Here is a 17216-nt window from a genome sequence, read left to right as displayed (position 1 = left end):
TTTTTTAATTATTCTGATATTTTGTAATATTCATCTTGTTAGTATTGATCTGTTATTCATTATTCTTATAGTCAGTGCTATATTACAGTCTCAGAAGTGACCTGCTTCATTGAATCTTTTTTTTTTTTGGAATGAATGAAAATTAATTATTTGTTGAAAATTGAACATGATATAATCAAAATAATAAATTAACATAAATCTCTCTTCGGATTTAAAACAAAAGAGAAATTTATCAGACAATAATAATAATAATGTTCGTCGCGAGTGAAATAAAAGTTCGGAAAATATGTTATATTCTCATGTGCGGTTCTCTCTGTTACTTTTTGATGCACGAAATATTCCTCCATTCACAAAAGAGTACAAAATGTAATGGTCGTATACTTTTGTTTTTTAGAAGAAGAAAAAAATCAACTGTGACATTTTCTAGAAAATGGTAGACCTGAACTGAAGTAAGTTTATTGTTTTTTCTTTGTCATGCACCAGATTTGATTGTACAAAAACGTCTTGTGTGTTTGTACTATACTGCATTACGCAGTACATTGAACTGTATTTTATTTACTTTTTTTACCTTCATAAAATTCATTAACACTGAGTACCTTTTTAAATTATATTTAATTGATTAATAAGCTACCAGGTTTATCTGCGTTATCGAAATAATGAAGACTACTTACAATACGAATATAAACAGAATGTGCTGTTTGTACATGTACATTATAAGAAACCATCTGCTGAAATAGCCATGTTTACCATTGGAAAAATCAAGCAACATAATATTGTACAGAAATTAATCAAATTTTGCATGTTTTGACATAAAAAAATAGGAAAGCTTTTATATATTTATATTTATCTTAATTTCATCAATGAGGAAATCTTGATCTATTGATAATTGGCTCATGAAGCAAACAAAAGATAAGAACAACAGGGGGTACAGGAAATGTCAGAATGGGCCATTAAAAACAAAGCTTAATAACAACAAATAAAACAGCCTATTGCAGTAAGAAGGGACATCCTGCTGTCCTGTAGAAAATCTGCGCTACTTTGCTTACAGATTATGATCATAAACAGAGACGTTCATTCTTCAGCATAATTACAACCATAGAATGGTGTGAGATGTAGAATCATAACGATACAAAGATTTGAGTCAAAATTTTGCTGACTTTTTCACGTGGCAAAGGTTACTGATTTTAATTTCATCAACATCATTTGGTAATATTTGATTGCACAATCATGCATAAATCTAAATTTTATAGTTTTTTTGGTGAAAATAGAGATTATAAATGAAAATTTACAATGTGTTCATTTTATTTGCAGAGTGAAGATGTATAAAGCTTTAGACAGGATAAACTATGCCAATCTGGACCTCTGTAAACATTTACGACAAACCAAGAAAAAGACTGGAGTGCCATCTCTTCTGAAATTGTGTTGTCGCAAGATCAATGTTTGTCATGTCGATCTCATCAAAGAGGCATTATCATGTATTCCAAACCACTTAGTCCCACTACTGTTGGAAATAGCCATTGATGTAGTAGCTCCTAATGCTATCATCACACTTATTTCCAACTGGCCACTGCCAGTTTTATGGTAATTTTAGATGTTTTATCTCTTTTTGATTGTTATTATTTAGGGAAAAGGTAAACTGGTTTTCATTGAGCACTTCTGACCTTTTTAAAAATCATCAAAGTGTATTCTACAAGATCTCCATGTTAAGGATGTTTCAGACAAATGCATTTAACTTTTCTAATACTATTATTAATACTTATAAATTTCTACTTGAGGAATGATTCTTGAATGTAAATAGGAATTTTGCATGCTTTCATTCTTCAATTCAGCTAATACACTTGAGACTTACCTAATATTTTTTTCTTTATATAGTTTTGGGGATGTTGTACATCCAGATAACAAAGACATCTTTACAGAGGAAATGGGTCTTGATCTCATGGTATTCAAAGGAATTATAGAGAGAACCAAGGCCTGTAAAATTAAAGTCTTGGACTTAAGAGGTTTCAAGCTAAGTAAGTCAAGATTTCAAGACTTGTTCTTAGCCACAGTGCTCAGGTGAGCGATGTGGCCCATGGGCCTCTTGTTGAACATGTTAGAGTTTGCAAATACTGTCAAATATGCACACGATGCATACAAAGAAGATTTTGTCCAATACTGTAGACTTATAATTCTGTATTAAAATTATTTTTTCAGATCCTACTTTCAGCAAATTAATAGTGCAGATGTGGCCAATATTATCACTGAAGAAACATCAGCTGAAACCAAAAAAGCTTGCAAAAATAATCGCCAAAGCAGCAGGTATGTAATGCCCATGTTACATTTAGTTTAGTACTTTACTCCATGTATCACAAATTGAACCTAAAATGCAAATATCCAAGTTTGTATTGGGGAGAAAGGCCAATAACTAGAACATTTTTAACCAGTTTTCTCAAACTCTTGTTCTTAAATTTATTTGATCTTCTAGAGACACCCGGAAAACCTTATGTCTCTCGAAAATTAAAACCGGCTATCTAAATCATGAGTGGTTATTAAACCTACATTTACTCAGTGATCTTAATTTAATATTCAATTTGATACATATTTATTACATGTGTATTATTAAAATATAATGGAAAAATTATGAACTGACATGCTGGAAAAAAACCAAATGAAATCAAATTAAAAAAGTAAATTAAACTAAATAACAATGGTCAAAAAGAAGTGCATCACACCTTGAGTTTGAAACAAACTTCAAAGATTTTTTAAAACTGCTGCTGAAAAAAATGACCTTCAATGGAATAATTAAGATAAATTATTAAATTAAGATAATATATTAAAAGTGGATATATAAGAGAAAATTAAAGGTGACTTAAAGTCAAAAAACATGTTTTCCCATAACACCTTGCTAAGTATTGAATCTTAAGCTAACTATTCCACCTCCCCCCTTCCTTCCCAGATTTGCATTATAATCAGATGATCATAACTGATGAAACATATTCATGAATACACATCAGATACTGTATGAGTACTTAAACTGCATGCTTCATATTTTAGTGGCTTTGGTGCAGACAGCGATGTGCTAATTCATGATAACTGTTAATAAATGAATACGATAAGATCTTTTTTTATTTACCTGCTCCGATCAGCCACTTTATCAGGTCCGAACACTGAGCCCGATTTAGTAGTTATCAGTTTCAACAGGTGATATGCTTATAAATGTATGTAAAATATATATCCGTGTTTAATGTGATTTTTGTCTTGGACAAATTCCCTTTTGAACATCAATTTTAATATAAAATGGGTTATTGGCACTTTTCTCTCAGACCATGATTCTGTTTAACTGTGTGGTCGACCCGCACACTCAAAAGGTGAACAATTTACATGTACGTGCTGTATTTAAATATTTCTCTAACATAATTACACATTATTGATCCTTGTGGATCAGAAAATCTTAATTTAATTGTTTTTGATTACTAGTAATAGCTAATTGAATGCACAACAATTAAACTATGACCGCACAATAAATTACTCTAATTCTATTTTCAGCCAGGTGGACACGCTAAGGCCATCCTTAAAAAATGTTTGTTTGGAATTGCCGTCTGAAGTGTTTCAGGCACAGGAGGGAGGGAGGGAAATTATTTTTTTTCAAACTGAAGATAAATTTTAAATTTTTGATAAAAATCTCAGTAAGGCCATAATAAAAATACATGTATTCCTAGATTCTCATCCCCACCCGCCCCGATTTTATACCCCCACCTCGATTTTTTAGCTCACCTGAGCCGAAGGCTCAAGTGAGCTTTTCTGATCAAAATTTGTCCGTCGTCTGTCCTCGTCGGTTTCGTCGGCGTCGTCGGCGTCGTAAACTTTTCACATTTTCATCTTCTTCTCAAGAACCACTGGGCCAATTTCAACCAAACTTGCCACAAAGCATCCTTGGGTGAAGGGGATTCAAGTTTGTTCAAATGAAGGGCCACGCCCTAATTCAAGGGGAGATAATTGGGAATGAATGAAAATTTGGTGGTATGTTTTAAAAATCTTCTTCTCCAGAACCACTGTGCCAGGAAAGATGAAACTTATGGGGAAACATCCTCAGGTAGTGTAGATTCAAGTTTGTTCAAATCATGACCCCCGGGGGTAGGGCGGGGCCACAATGGCCGACCAGACTTTTACATACAAATATATAGGAAAATTCTTTAAAAATCTTCTTCTCAAGAATAACAAAGCCATAATTGATCATATTTATATGGAAGCATCCTCAATTAGTGTACATGTAGATTCAAATTTGTTCAAATCATGACCCCCGGGGGTAGGGCGGGGCCACAATGGCCGACCAAATTTTTACATAGAAATATTATAGGAAAATTCTTTAAAAATCTTCTTCTGAAGAATAACAAAGCCATAATTGATCATATTTATATTGAAGCATCTTCAGGTAGTGTAGATTCAAATTTGTTTAAATCATGACCCCGGGGGTAGGGCCGAGGCAAAATGGCCTATCAATTTTTTACATAGAAATATATAGGAAAATTCTTTACGAATCATATTCTCAAGAATAGCAAAGCCATGATTTGTCATGGGACTACTTTTGGATTTAAACTTTTCAATAATAAACCAATTTCTACTTTTTCCTAGCCACAGTGCTCAGGTGAGTGATGTGGCCCATGGGCCTCTTGTTTTTATTTCTGTTTTTCTTCATCTTAATTCTGATCAGGATCGGTATTCATCTACCATTCTACTTTCGTTTTAAATCCCGCAAAAGTCAACATGATTTTGACAGCTGAAAAGATGTAATACATGCGTATATATTTCAAACAAGGGTCATTGGTTGAAAAAGATTGGTGATGATGTGAAGAAAGAGATAATTGAACCTTTACTATGACTTTTATTCGGGTATTTTAGATAAAATTACACCGATTGTCCAGGTCAATAAAAAATCTGCAAAACTGAAAAAATAAAAAATAAAAGCCGCCCGCCCGCCTCGATTTTTAAAAAAATTCGGATGAGAATCTAGCAATTTATTTATTATGGCCTAAACAGTAAATACATTTTATGACTTTTAAAAAAAGTATCTACCATCAACAGAAAAACCTAAGTTTACATAGATCTGACACTATATTTCAGTGTTTTTGTATGGTGCATGTGATAAATTTAATGGGGAAAAAAATTGATTAAATAAAAAAAAATCGTCCTACTTTTGGTCAATGAAATTTTTTTCAGGAGGGGGCATTTCAATGAGGTGGGAGGCAATTCCAAACAAACCATAATTTTATTTTGGCCTAATTGAACAGCAATAATCTAATACGATGTATAAAAATTATTTATAGTAAGAAATTAAAATTTTACTTAAACTCATAGGCAATTGCAGTACTGTGAAATCACTATTTTCGTGGGGGTTTAATTTTTGTGGATTTCAAGAAATGGAGAGACTCATGAATTTATGTCCACCTCGAAAATGCAATTTTTTGCATATATTACTACTGAAAAATTCTTCAACCACGAAATCAGATCCCTACACCATTATATTTTCCTCAAACCATGAAAATTTGACCCCTCGAAAATATGTGATTTTACAGTATACTACAAGTATTTTAAAAATTTTTTAGCGTTACATGTTTAGCGCTAATTCATGACTACGCCAACCACTCCATACCGGTGATTGCTCTAAATTTTCAATATGCTAATTTATGTTCACATACAGTATTTAGAACATTGAATGCTTTAAATTTTTTTAATACTGAAAATATTGAAATTTGCTATTTTGTTTCCTGACAGATGTTGAATTCAGCCGGTACATGGAAGAGGTACTCCCTCGGATGCTAGACGATATATTATCTCATGAAATGGTCCAGGATACACAATTACTTATTCATATTCCAAGAGGTAGATATCTGTGCTTAACAACATTTTTTTTTATTAGATACACTACTGTAGATCACTAAATTTTCGCGACACCTTATTTTCACGAGATTGTCATTGACTCTTGATTAGCTAGACATAATTTTCACGAATTGTTGTTTTTCCTCTATATAATCGTAAGGAATACTTTTATACGCGAGAATTAAAATTTCGCGAACGATTTCTAGTCGTTTCGGCCTGTTTCAAGTTCGGCCCTAAGTCTTTTCGGTGCCTAGTAGTTTCGGCCTGAAGTTGTTTCGGTCCTAGTCGTTTCGGCCTCACTTAGTTAGTCACTTAGTAATACATTCCCTAAGGTGTATTTTTCCTATCTGAATATATCAGATGCCATGAAAATATTTGAATGTATTATGCAGTTTGTATATTTCATCATATTCCTCTGATTTTTTTTTAAATTCAATATTTAGTTTTCAATAATTTTCATATGTAAATTTTATTTTCTTTTACTTAAATAAAAATCAAAGAGACTGAATCAGATACCAGTATCTGTTATAAACATGAGTGAGAGAGCCTTTCGATTTATCTTTAAAGTTTTTTTTTTAATAGACACCTCTTTCTTTGTTATCCATTAGACAGTAAGATTTCAATCTAGGACGACATTGAGTGACAAATTCCTTTTTACTGTCTAAACATTAATTGACTGATAAATAATTTTTACATGTGTTAAAAAAAGGCATTAAATATATTTTTTTTTTTATAAATTAAAATTCTGTTACATTTTAAATAAATTTGGTAAAATTTACTTTGTGACAATCCTTCCCCTCTCCGAGTAAGACTCTGTCCCAGAGTCTACAAATTAAAATTATAGTGAATAATATACATGTAAAATTAGATATACTTTAACATGATTAAAATTATTTGAAAGTTCAAATCATTTTGCAAAAAGTCACTGAAAGTTAAATCTTAAATTAATATCCATAAAAGGGGGCGTAATAATCTGTTGGTATGGAAGGCTGTCGGGATGACCAGACCAGATTTAACCTGTTTACCGGTATATATAAGGTATTTTTTATTTATTAATTTTTTGCAAACAAATATGAGATGCCAAAACGTTGATTGTCAAATAAATTTTTCATTTTCTTTTTAATTATTATTTATTCTGGTTTATTTAATCATGCCTAACAGCAAAAGTAAAATAATTAAGTTATATAACGTTAACACATACACCGTAATGCATTGAAGTTTCTACTGCTTTGAACAATCAATAGGATTTCTTTATCAAATTTAATTTTAAAGACACAGCAACAGTAAAATAATGTCAATAAAGATTTATTTCACATCATTTCTATATCATTTTTGTCGCTTTCTTCGACTGAGGCCGAAACGACTAGGTATCTAATGCCGAAATTGCTAGAGTCCGAAAAAACTTGAGGCCGAACAAACTTCGGGCCGAACTGAAGAAAGGCCGAAACAACATGCATCGTTCGCGAACGCATTGTCTCGCGTAATTATGCGAAAATAAAGTTCTCGTGAATAAAAAGTGATTTACAGTATATTCAAGTATTTTTTTAATGCATGTTATATCAAGGGATTTAGGTAAAAAATCTTTTGTAACATTCTTTTGATTTTATCATGAAGATTTATAATTTCTTTTGTTTGGTATAGAATCCTATTGTATTTGTTCCAAAAATATGATTTTGAAAAAGTAACTTGTGATTTTCATTTAAAAGAACTTACTTTTTTGCCATTATTTATTTAATAATTTGCTTTTAAATGTGTTTGAAAAATTATTAGTTATAATCAATCAGCTTTTGTGGCAGAATTTTCTTACATTTCCATCTCAAACTTTGCAGGAGAGAAGATGGTTGTGAAAATAGACAACATACAGTTCACAGCCAGCAACACTTTTTTCATGGACTACTTAATCTGTAACTGTCTAAGATCCGTAACTCCTGTCGTCATTACAGTCTCCAACATCTTCATCAAGTTAGTTGCAGAGTTAACTCTCTTTGTTTACATTTATACTAAAAATAGCTTTTTCCACTTTTTGCCATAACTTTTGAACCATAGGAGATAGGGACTTGCATCACAAAAGAAACGATCAAAATTTTAAAAAATATATATATTGGTTGTGTTATTTTTCAGAATAAGAGTGTTTCAATAACTGACTAATTCTGATACTAATATTTATAATAATTTTTTAAAATATATATCGGCTGAGTTATTTTCAGTATTAGATTGTCTTGATACCTCAGTTTGTAATCTTTGTAGTATATGACTTTATCTTATTCCAGGTCCGACCTTACAGTAGGTGATGAGGTGATGGACTCACTCGCCCCATTCATTGTTCTGAAGGGCCATGACACAGATGTAAGTCTCAGATTCTATTATCAGAATTTTGATAATACCCATGTAGTATTTATAACAGTAATTTGAAAGATTTGTTTGAATTTAATATATGCATGTTGTAATATTAAATAAAAATGTTTGCGATATATTTTAAGGAGGTTTATATACATTTCGTTTTAAGGACCCTCTCTACACAAGTGCAAATTTTTTTTTGGAGGTTGAGAAAAATATATTGTACAAAGGAGTTAATATTGTGCTTATTTATTTAATTTTCATTATATGGTGCATGGCATTTACCTCCCCAGGAAAAATGTTCAAGGACAACACAGTATCAGTGAATAGAAATCACTGTTAATTAATTCAGTAGAGAAAATACATGTAAATAACACGTTCAGTTAATTTATCTTGGTCTTTTAAAATGTTAAGAATATTTGGATTAATTACAAATCGCGTAATATATTGTAAATTTCTATTTTTTAGAAGTTAGATATAAGGGCAGATCACTCTAACTGCAGAAAAATACCTTAGAATCAGAACTCTTTAGTGTGCAGTGTAGAGAGGGTTCTTAATCTTGCTAAGGGCAGAGGAAATAAAGCAGAAATGAGGACTTTCTACAGTTTAAGCCTTTATATTTTTCAGATAAAATATGAGTCCAAATTCAATCATTTATCATAAAGTAGTTACATATTTAGACTAGGGATGTCAAATCGGTCAATTTTTAATACTCGGTTACTCGGACGTTTTTCCGATCGATTACTCGGGTACTCGGTAAAAGTGTAAATATGAAAAAGTAAATTGATAACTGTAAAACATATTGTAAACTATGGTAGAAATTAAACTTCTTGCTCTGATGGGAGGTTTCCCGTAAATGTGTTTCTGTTGTAACAATTATCAACACTTCTTGCACAACGAAATTTTTAAATATAACATTTTTTAAAAGTTCAATTTATTCATCAGATAAACACACAAAATCAAATCACAAATGGTTCACAGTGTTTTTGTTTAGAAAAATAATCTGCATCGTAATTGTAATGTAACTCTTAGTTGCGTTTGACGTCCAAGTTTCAATCGTCAGAGCTACAGTATCAACTTGATCAAGTTCAAACAGGGGATTTTCGATCTTCTTACACTTTTTCGATCCTAGACTTTATAGTATTACGGGACGGTATGTTGTAGTTTGGTGTAACGATGGACATCAGTTTTTTTTTAAGCCTTTGCCTTCAACCATTTGCATTGGCATGTAATCAAACGCAACCATATCAACGATCGCACGTGTATTATCATCTGTCTCTTTTCCCGAGAGTTTACGGCCTAGTGGAGAAATGACAAATTTATCTAAATTATTTAATTATAATTGACCTTAAATGATGTTCAGTGAAAACAAATATTTAAAGCAAAGCAAAAATAAGGGTAGAAGACTACCGAAGGTGAGAAAAGCCAGGTAGCAGGTGCTTGGTCACGATAATTACTGTATAAACACTGGCACAGGCGATAACGGTCATTAAGAGGTGTGGGAAACCCTAATTACCGTATGTACAAGTGCAGTGAACATTTGCTGTTTAAAACCGATGTTTTAATGCATTAATGAATTAGCTTAGAAATATTCAAAAATATACATCCAAGTAACTGAGTACCAATTTTAGTGTTCGATACTCGGACGTTCGATCGAGTACCCGGTTAACTGGGTACTCGTTGACATCCCTAATTTAGACACATCCAAAAATAGACTACCTGTGAAGGTGGATTTTTAAGTAGTTTGGAGGTTTCTAGAAAATTTGAAATGTTATTCATATTTTAAAGTTCAGTCTTTTTTAGGTTGAACTTTTCAAAAATGACCAAACTTTGCAAGTCTGTTAATGAAACAATTTTCTCATTAATGTTTATGTAATTCATTTCATTTCATTTAAGTAGGTGGTTTTAACTTACACATGTATGATACTGCTTGTTTTCAAAAACTCCAATTTTCGTGATGTAGACTTTTATAATTGAAAAACTAAAAGAAAACATTTGATAGATTGTGGCTAAATAAAGTGTTTGTGAACCAGTTTCTTATTTTCTTGTTTAATTCCAGACACTTGAAGGTCTTTCACTCAGACAGCTGGAAGAAGGTATATTCTTCATGGTTTCACCAAATCTGAAGAAGTTCACAAAACTACGTTCACTTGACCTCCAGGACTGTAACATATACTTACAAGAAGGCAAAACAAGGAGTAGGACCATAGGAAGGGCCATTATGGTCAGGACTTTGTCGTGCTTTGAGAATCTAGTCCGGTTAGATCTGAGTTTCAATTACTTGTTGGGATGTTTGGGAGAAATTTTGGACTCATTAAGGCTTCCCTTAGAATTTCTAAGTCTTCGGAACTGTGACTTGAACGATCATGACTTGGAGTGCTTGGGCAATTCAAAACATGCACTTTCATTGCAGGAATTGAACCTGAGCAAAATTTGTCAATTTTCGATTTATGACAATGACAGAATTTCATCCATAAACTTGTTCAAGGTTGTGTTTTGTTTCAAGAATGTTAAGCTGCTCAACTTGGCACAGAATCACTTTCAGGATGCCTCCATTCCAAATTTCTGTGAAAAACTTCCTCAGAATTTGGAGAAACTTCAGTACTTAGACATTGCTGGAAACGTGCTAACAGAGGAAAGCATTCTACAAATATGCAAAGCTCTTGCCAAATTGAAGCACTTTCAGTGGTTTAGACTAACGTGTTCAACCAATCTTCTAGACGAAGCTCTGGGACATTTAAACCAAGCACACGAAAATGCTTTGCAGGCAAAACTTCGAATTTGTAACCTGTTGTCTGCTTTGGGAAGGAAAGATATCCACATCGAAATAGTGAGATTGTCCTATGCAATATTCGTTGATCTCATGGATGTAATGGAAGTATAAAAATTACTTGTGCTGTAGGGCATAGTTCCTTTTCATGCATGTGTACATGACATTGAAAAAAGGGTCACTTAATTACATTTCCATTGTGTATATAAGGATGACAGTATTCATTGTTTTTCCCCTCATTCCTGCTGGATCATAAATATGAAAAGAAAAAAGCCATTTGATATTGTTTTATTTTGTATTTTGCATTATTTGTATTCTTTTTACAGAATAAACAGTATCACAATTATATTGCATTTGTTTAAATATTAAACAAAACTGTTTAGATAAAACAAACATATGACCAACATAATGACTGAGACAATTTCTTTTATCATATCAAAAATTGACATAACATTTGATATAATATTAAACACAAAGATATGAGTTACAAGCTCAGTCAAAAATGTCTTGTGAAGCTCTGTTTACCGGATAGACTAATAAAGGCAATACTGGCATGGGCAAGTGTTTTTATGAATACTGATAGGTAAGAACATGCACAACAATATTTCGTTGCTTTGGCACATATAATACATAAAATTCATTCATTATAGTGTTTCTGCAGAGCTTGCAACAACAAGTTTGAACGAGTCTGAAGCGTCATTCTGTAGAATATCCTCGCACATTCCTGAGGTAACAATTTACAGATGAATACATCTTTTTAGCATTGTATTTCAGTCTGGTTTTCTAAGTAAACAACAAAAAACAATAACAAATATTTAATAAATATGAACGGATTTCTGTGAAATGATAGTTTCTGTGGCAAAACATTGTCACTATGATGTAGAAAATAGACGCTTTCCGACTCTCTTCAGTCGAGTTGTGTATTTCTCGACATCTCTGTTCAGATTTTTTAGCAATCTCCTGTGTCCATTTCTTCGTTTCTGATATTTTCTATATTTGGACATTTTCAGAACTTCTTGGGGTTTCCTTTTAAATAGATCTAACATTGATTTGGCTTCCTTGTACTTCTGATAGTACCTTTGATACTTTTTAGGTAATTTGCTCACGTCCTCTTTCCCCCATTGTGAAACGTCCATAGGATTGGTCGTGGTAGGGTTTGCTGACTTGGTCGTTTTTAGTGAAGGTCCTTGTGTTGTTTTTGGTTCGATATATGCTACTGTGGGTGCCACTTCGGACAAGGAGACCTTTTGTACATTACCAGTGGATTCAAACAAAGACATTGAAGGATTGGTATACAAGTTGAAAGATGACTTCGGAAGAAGATTATATTTGACCTCGTAAATTCTTGGAACAGGTCCTTTCTTTGTAGTGTAAAATGAGTGCAATCCTATCTTTGGTGATGGGTTGAAAGCCAGGGCAGTTGTGGGTTGTTCCTGAGCTGTAGTGTCAGGTAGGAACTTGATTTTGCTGGCTAAGGTGAATCGAGGATTAGGCGTTTTGGGGGAAAGAAGAGAGCCGTGATGGAAAGGAATCTGCTTCAACCAACTGAATTGTTTTCCTAGTTTGCTCTGAAATTGAGAGAGGAAAGACGGGCCAGTACCAGGCATGAAGGGGTTTCTGTTTTCCAAAACAGATTTTGCCGAAAATGTCGTCGTTGCTGAGGGTGTTTTAGTCGAAAATACTGGAGTAGGAGAAGGCATGGCTTTCTTTGTGGTCTTCTGGACATGGTTTTGATTAATTTTGGCGGCCACACTATTTTCAATAGCTTTCTTGATATGGTGGAATAAGCCCGACTTAGTTTCAGTTTTAGATGTCTTTTTGGTTGTTTTTGTCTTTGTTTTAATAAGTGCCATCTGTGCAGATTCAACTGTCTGTGTTCCTCCAATGCTTATATCAGCACAGTTTTTAAAGACTTCTTGAAGGCCGCAGCCTAAGCAGCTTGTTCCATTTTTATCTGTGCCCCAACTGTTTCCTAAAAAAGACAAAATAGACTTTCAGAATAAGATTCAAAGTTGTTTTTATTTGAAAAAAAAAGAAAAAAGGAAGGACTATTACTTGTGTATCTCAGTTAAACTCATTTTTTACCTGTGTTGTAAGTCCATTGTAATACGCATTGCTCACACCGTATCCCTCTTGGAAGGAGCAACGTCAGATGGTACTTGTCTTTTCCAGTCTCGATGGGATTGTCTGGGTAGTAGCGAGTGTATTCACTTTCAGGGGTGCCTTCCTTGATGATCATGAGATGTTCGTCCAGACACTGCTGAGACACTGGTCTGCGGATATCATTGTGGGGACAGATCCTGAACTCGAAATACCCCATATGATAACTTGTGATCTGAATTGTCGTTTTCATTTCGGTGGATCCGGCGGGAAGTTGCTCGACAATGATTCCTTTGGCATATTTTCCACCTGCTTCGTGTTCACGAGGACCTTTATAAGCGTCTCCACAAACACCACATTTTCCACCAGTTTTAATGTATTCCTGCAAAAAATGAAAAACGTCATTAAATGAAATATTGAGATAATGAACAGTATTCAAACTCACATATCCATTCAAACAATACAAATTAGGAGCAGAGATAACATGGACCCCCTAAAGATATTGGATCAGGTGCCATGGCGAAGTGACCAGTCCCTGCCAATCTGTCACTTTGAATTATTCATGCTTTATTCGGAATGACAGGGAAGTTATGAAAAGTATTTTGAAGTTTACCTCTATTCCGCCACAGAAAAGTCCATTGTCGTCATAGTTCGGGGGAGTGTCGTATCCGTATCGCCAGAGTGACCCCCTTTGAGGAGGGGACAGAAGCAATCCATGTTGGCTACTCCGTCCCAACAGTGACGCCAAAGTCAATCCAATAACGAGGAGTGAGGAGTACATTTCTACAAAGAGAATAAAGTGTATCATTAATAAATATGAAACACAACAGAAACTAACCACATCTGAATGCACTGTTCATGGTTTGGGGACTTTTTTTCTTACTGTTGGAGGGTATTGTCCGATGTAAGATTTTATCTTTTTAATGTTTGCACATTTCACGACTTTTTCAAAAGGTGATATTAATTAAAGTGTGTAGTAATTAAATAAAACACGATTTTTATTATCTTTTGAATAATTGAAAAAGCATAGAAGCGACTTATCAATCTTGACACCACGGTTTACCATAAAATAATTAAAATAATCAAAGTTCTAAGTTAACATGATCTATGACATTCAGAGGCCACAACATGATTTTCTTAATCGACTGTGGGTTTTTTGTTATTGAAAGTGAATGATCATAGAAAATTTCAGTATTTATTATAGCTATTAACGTAGACATTGTATATCTAATTCTTTGCTTAGTTTTGTGGGTTAACTTACTAACATTTAACTTTGATATTGATATATTATACTTAATGTTTAAAGAAACTGTTTTTTTTTAAAATGATGTATCTGTAACAGTTGTTATTTTTTCTTTAATCGAATTATCTTGCTTGATTAAAATACAAATCATTCAGTGATAAATACTGAGTTGATTTCAAGAAAAAAGAAAGACAAAATGAAAATATGGCATCATTAGTTTTTATATAAGACTCTTTAATGGTACATCTTTTTCTATGCATTTCATTCTAGACGGCTTCATGAATATACATGTGGTAAGATACGGCGCCAAATTATTTTTTAAATGTAAAATTTGTCCTAACAAAACTCATGTTCTTTGTTGTTTTGACAGTTGATGTGTGACATCAAAACAGTTTTGATGGAATAAAATTTTGTAAATTTAATATTAAAATTCCTTCACACTTTCAAAACTTCCAGTAAACGGTTCTGGATGTCACCAATTTGAATTTTGTTCTCTCGGCATCAGAACATTTTTCAATAACTTATTTAGAGAATTTATGAAGAAAAAAAAAATTAAAAGTCATCCTTTTAATTAAGTGCTTCGGGCATTAGAACAGATTTCAATAACTTATTAATTAAACGTTTGACATGTCTGAATATATTTGTCAAATGGACAAAAATTACCATTTCATAACAATATCCAAGACATGTGGTTTTAGTGTTTTATCTCAACAAATTGCAGGTGCAAATCTACTTAAATAAAATTTTCATTTCAAAAAGAAAATACCACCGCAGCCAGAGAAAATAGTTTTTAGACAATGAATTTCAAGAACTTTCTATAGAACATGGATGTCTTGGCCGAAGTTTTCAGTTTGGAACTTATTGAACAAATGTTCAGTGATTCTGAGCATTCATGCTTGATTTGGAACAATTTAGAACATTTTTTGAGGCCGTTTGATGTCATGTCATTGCCCCTTATTTAAAGGTTATTGACCAGAACTTCAATCTATAAAAAAGCCATCGTGATACTAACTAATTCCCAATTAAAAATGTTATATACAGAATTAAAAGAAATGTTTATAACAAAATATTTATTAATGAAAACCTCAGTTTGTATAAATAATTATTAAAGTTACTACCAATGGAAATGATCTCAAATCATTATGGTGTTTATTAATGTAATTATTATTCTATCTTTGTTAATTGAAATAAAACTGGCAGATTAAGTTGTGATGTGGTATTTTAACATATAAGAAGTCAATGTTCATGTCTTTCAATTGTAACCTCAAAATGAATAATATTTTTGCCATCAAATGTCATCATTATCTCAAATTTTTAGTGATATAGTAATTCATTTCCTATATCATGTATATAGCTCACGGTTATTAAAAAAGATTACTGCAAACATAAAATTCAAAAGAGGGTCCTCAAGAATGCTTTCTCTTATGATTGTTACTGTGTGGCTGGAATAATTTGTAGATTAACTCTTTTAAGATTTATGAAGTTTCACGTTTTATGTCTCCCCTCTTCGAACGAATGTCGTGTAGCAAAGCGGAAACCAACACGGCTTGCGGTTTAAAGCTTTGATTTATGACCAAAATGTGCAAATAGTCACCCTCTTCTTAATTTCTCATTTTTCATTCTAGCTGTCAGCTGCATGTTTAGAGAAGGTTTTAATCATTTCTTGACAAGCGCTGTATCTTTTGAGAAAAAAGTAAAAATTTTATGAAATGTTATATAATATGCCTTTTTTAAAAAGGTGGTTTTGTTTCATAAAATAAAAATGTTGCTTAAAATTTATTAATATACAGATGATAAAAGATTTCGTTAACCAAAAGTGACAAAGACGATTCTTTTTATAAAGCGAAGATATTAGTCCCCTTATTCGCATGTAATGATGATGCTGAACAGCTAGATGCATTCATATACATGTACATATATATGAAAGAAATTTGTTGAAATATTTTTAGTGATTCTAGTGATTCAAATAAATTTCAGCTGCAGGAATAATCGACCTCAAAAAAAAAAAAAAAAAAAAAAAAAAAAAAAAAAAAACTACTTTTCTTGAGTATGTTCTGGAATGACAGTTTCGGAGTTTATGGGCATGTAAATGTTAATGTTTTATTTAAGTTTTACATACAAAAACATTTTTTTCAAAAAAGTAAAGAAGCACTCGTTGAATGCAACTTTAATTAAAATGTATACAATTTATAAAACTTGCAATATATTTTTTTGTAAAGTTTTAGATTGAATGAATATTTTTGAAAAGGGAGATTCTCTTCTATTTATTTGATTATGAATCAGACCGTTTTCAAAAAGTCTATAAAAATTTTGTGTACCAATTCAAAATTTTGTACATGTGTTAGAAATATTGAAATAAAAAAATGTACACAATCATTATAAAATAAATTGTTTAGTCTTCTCTTCCCTGAGCTAGACTCCATACTATACATTTTTTTTTGCATGTACCATTAACATTATTTTGAGAGAATAACGTGTTCTAAATTCAAACTTTAACAATCATCTGAATTTTTTTTTATTTACAAAATTTTTAAAATATAAAATATTATTTATAAAAAAAAAAAAAATAGTCCTTACCTGTCGGCGCTCTCAATCGAAATGCAAACATTATCTAGAGAAATATATCTTTTCAAGTCGTTACATACCTTTGTCAACGTATTCATATTCAACCTGGGGTCAGAGTTCACACAGGAGACGCGAGAGGAGATAAGTACAGCTTAGTAAAAACCCACAAACCAATACGTGCTTCTTGGGGAGAAGTTTCTAAAGGAATTATTACCTATTCTGTCAATCAGGATTTGACGTTTTCACATGATTGCCCCAATATTGCTCCTAATGAAATATTACCTTCAGTTAACAAGGGCATAGAATTTAATTAGGCGACGAAATTATTAATTATCTGTTTACTAA

The 17216-nt window shown here is 32.3% G+C and overlaps 2 protein-coding genes across 4 annotated transcripts; one reads left to right on the top strand and one right to left on the bottom strand.

Annotated features, from left to right (window-relative positions):
* Positions 1-347: 347 nt before the first annotated feature.
* On the top strand, positions 348-11311 carry LOC134249150 (uncharacterized). 3 transcript variants are annotated; one of them, XM_062731503.1, is made up of 8 exons: positions 348-449; positions 1312-1581; positions 1873-2012; positions 2194-2298; positions 5752-5859; positions 7686-7818; positions 8127-8202; positions 10253-11311. In XM_062731503.1, exons 2-8 carry the CDS (start codon positions 1319-1321, stop codon positions 11075-11077), a joined length of 1650 nt encoding a protein of 549 aa, XP_062587487.1. In that variant the 5' UTR covers positions 348-449; positions 1312-1318; the 3' UTR covers positions 11078-11311. The 3 variants fall into 3 exon arrangements, with proteins under 3 accessions (XP_062587487.1, XP_062587490.1, XP_062587489.1); XM_062731506.1 differs by lacking the exon at positions 348-449 and adding an exon at positions 877-1103; XM_062731505.1 differs by lacking the exon at positions 348-449 and adding an exon at positions 1093-1174.
* A 184-nt stretch (positions 11312-11495) lies between these two features.
* Positions 11496-16914, bottom strand: LOC134249165 (uncharacterized). Its single transcript, XM_062731540.1, has 4 exons — positions 16884-16914; positions 13677-13846; positions 13049-13445; positions 11496-12935 (listed from the first exon to the last, which is right to left on the bottom strand). The coding sequence occupies exons 1-4, from the start codon at positions 16912-16914 to the stop codon at positions 11836-11838; spliced, it is 1698 nt and encodes a 565-aa protein (XP_062587524.1). The 3' UTR covers positions 11496-11835.
* Between the last annotated feature and the right edge of the window lie 302 nt (positions 16915-17216).

This window comes from Saccostrea cucullata, unplaced genomic scaffold, assembly GCF_032062105.1.
Source record: "Saccostrea cucullata isolate Sc308-1 unplaced genomic scaffold, CSIRO_AGI_Scuc_v1 ctg25, whole genome shotgun sequence".
Classification (NCBI taxonomy): domain Eukaryota; kingdom Metazoa; phylum Mollusca; class Bivalvia; order Ostreida; family Ostreidae; genus Saccostrea; species Saccostrea cuccullata.
This window is presented reverse-complemented; position numbering and strand designations above follow the sequence as displayed.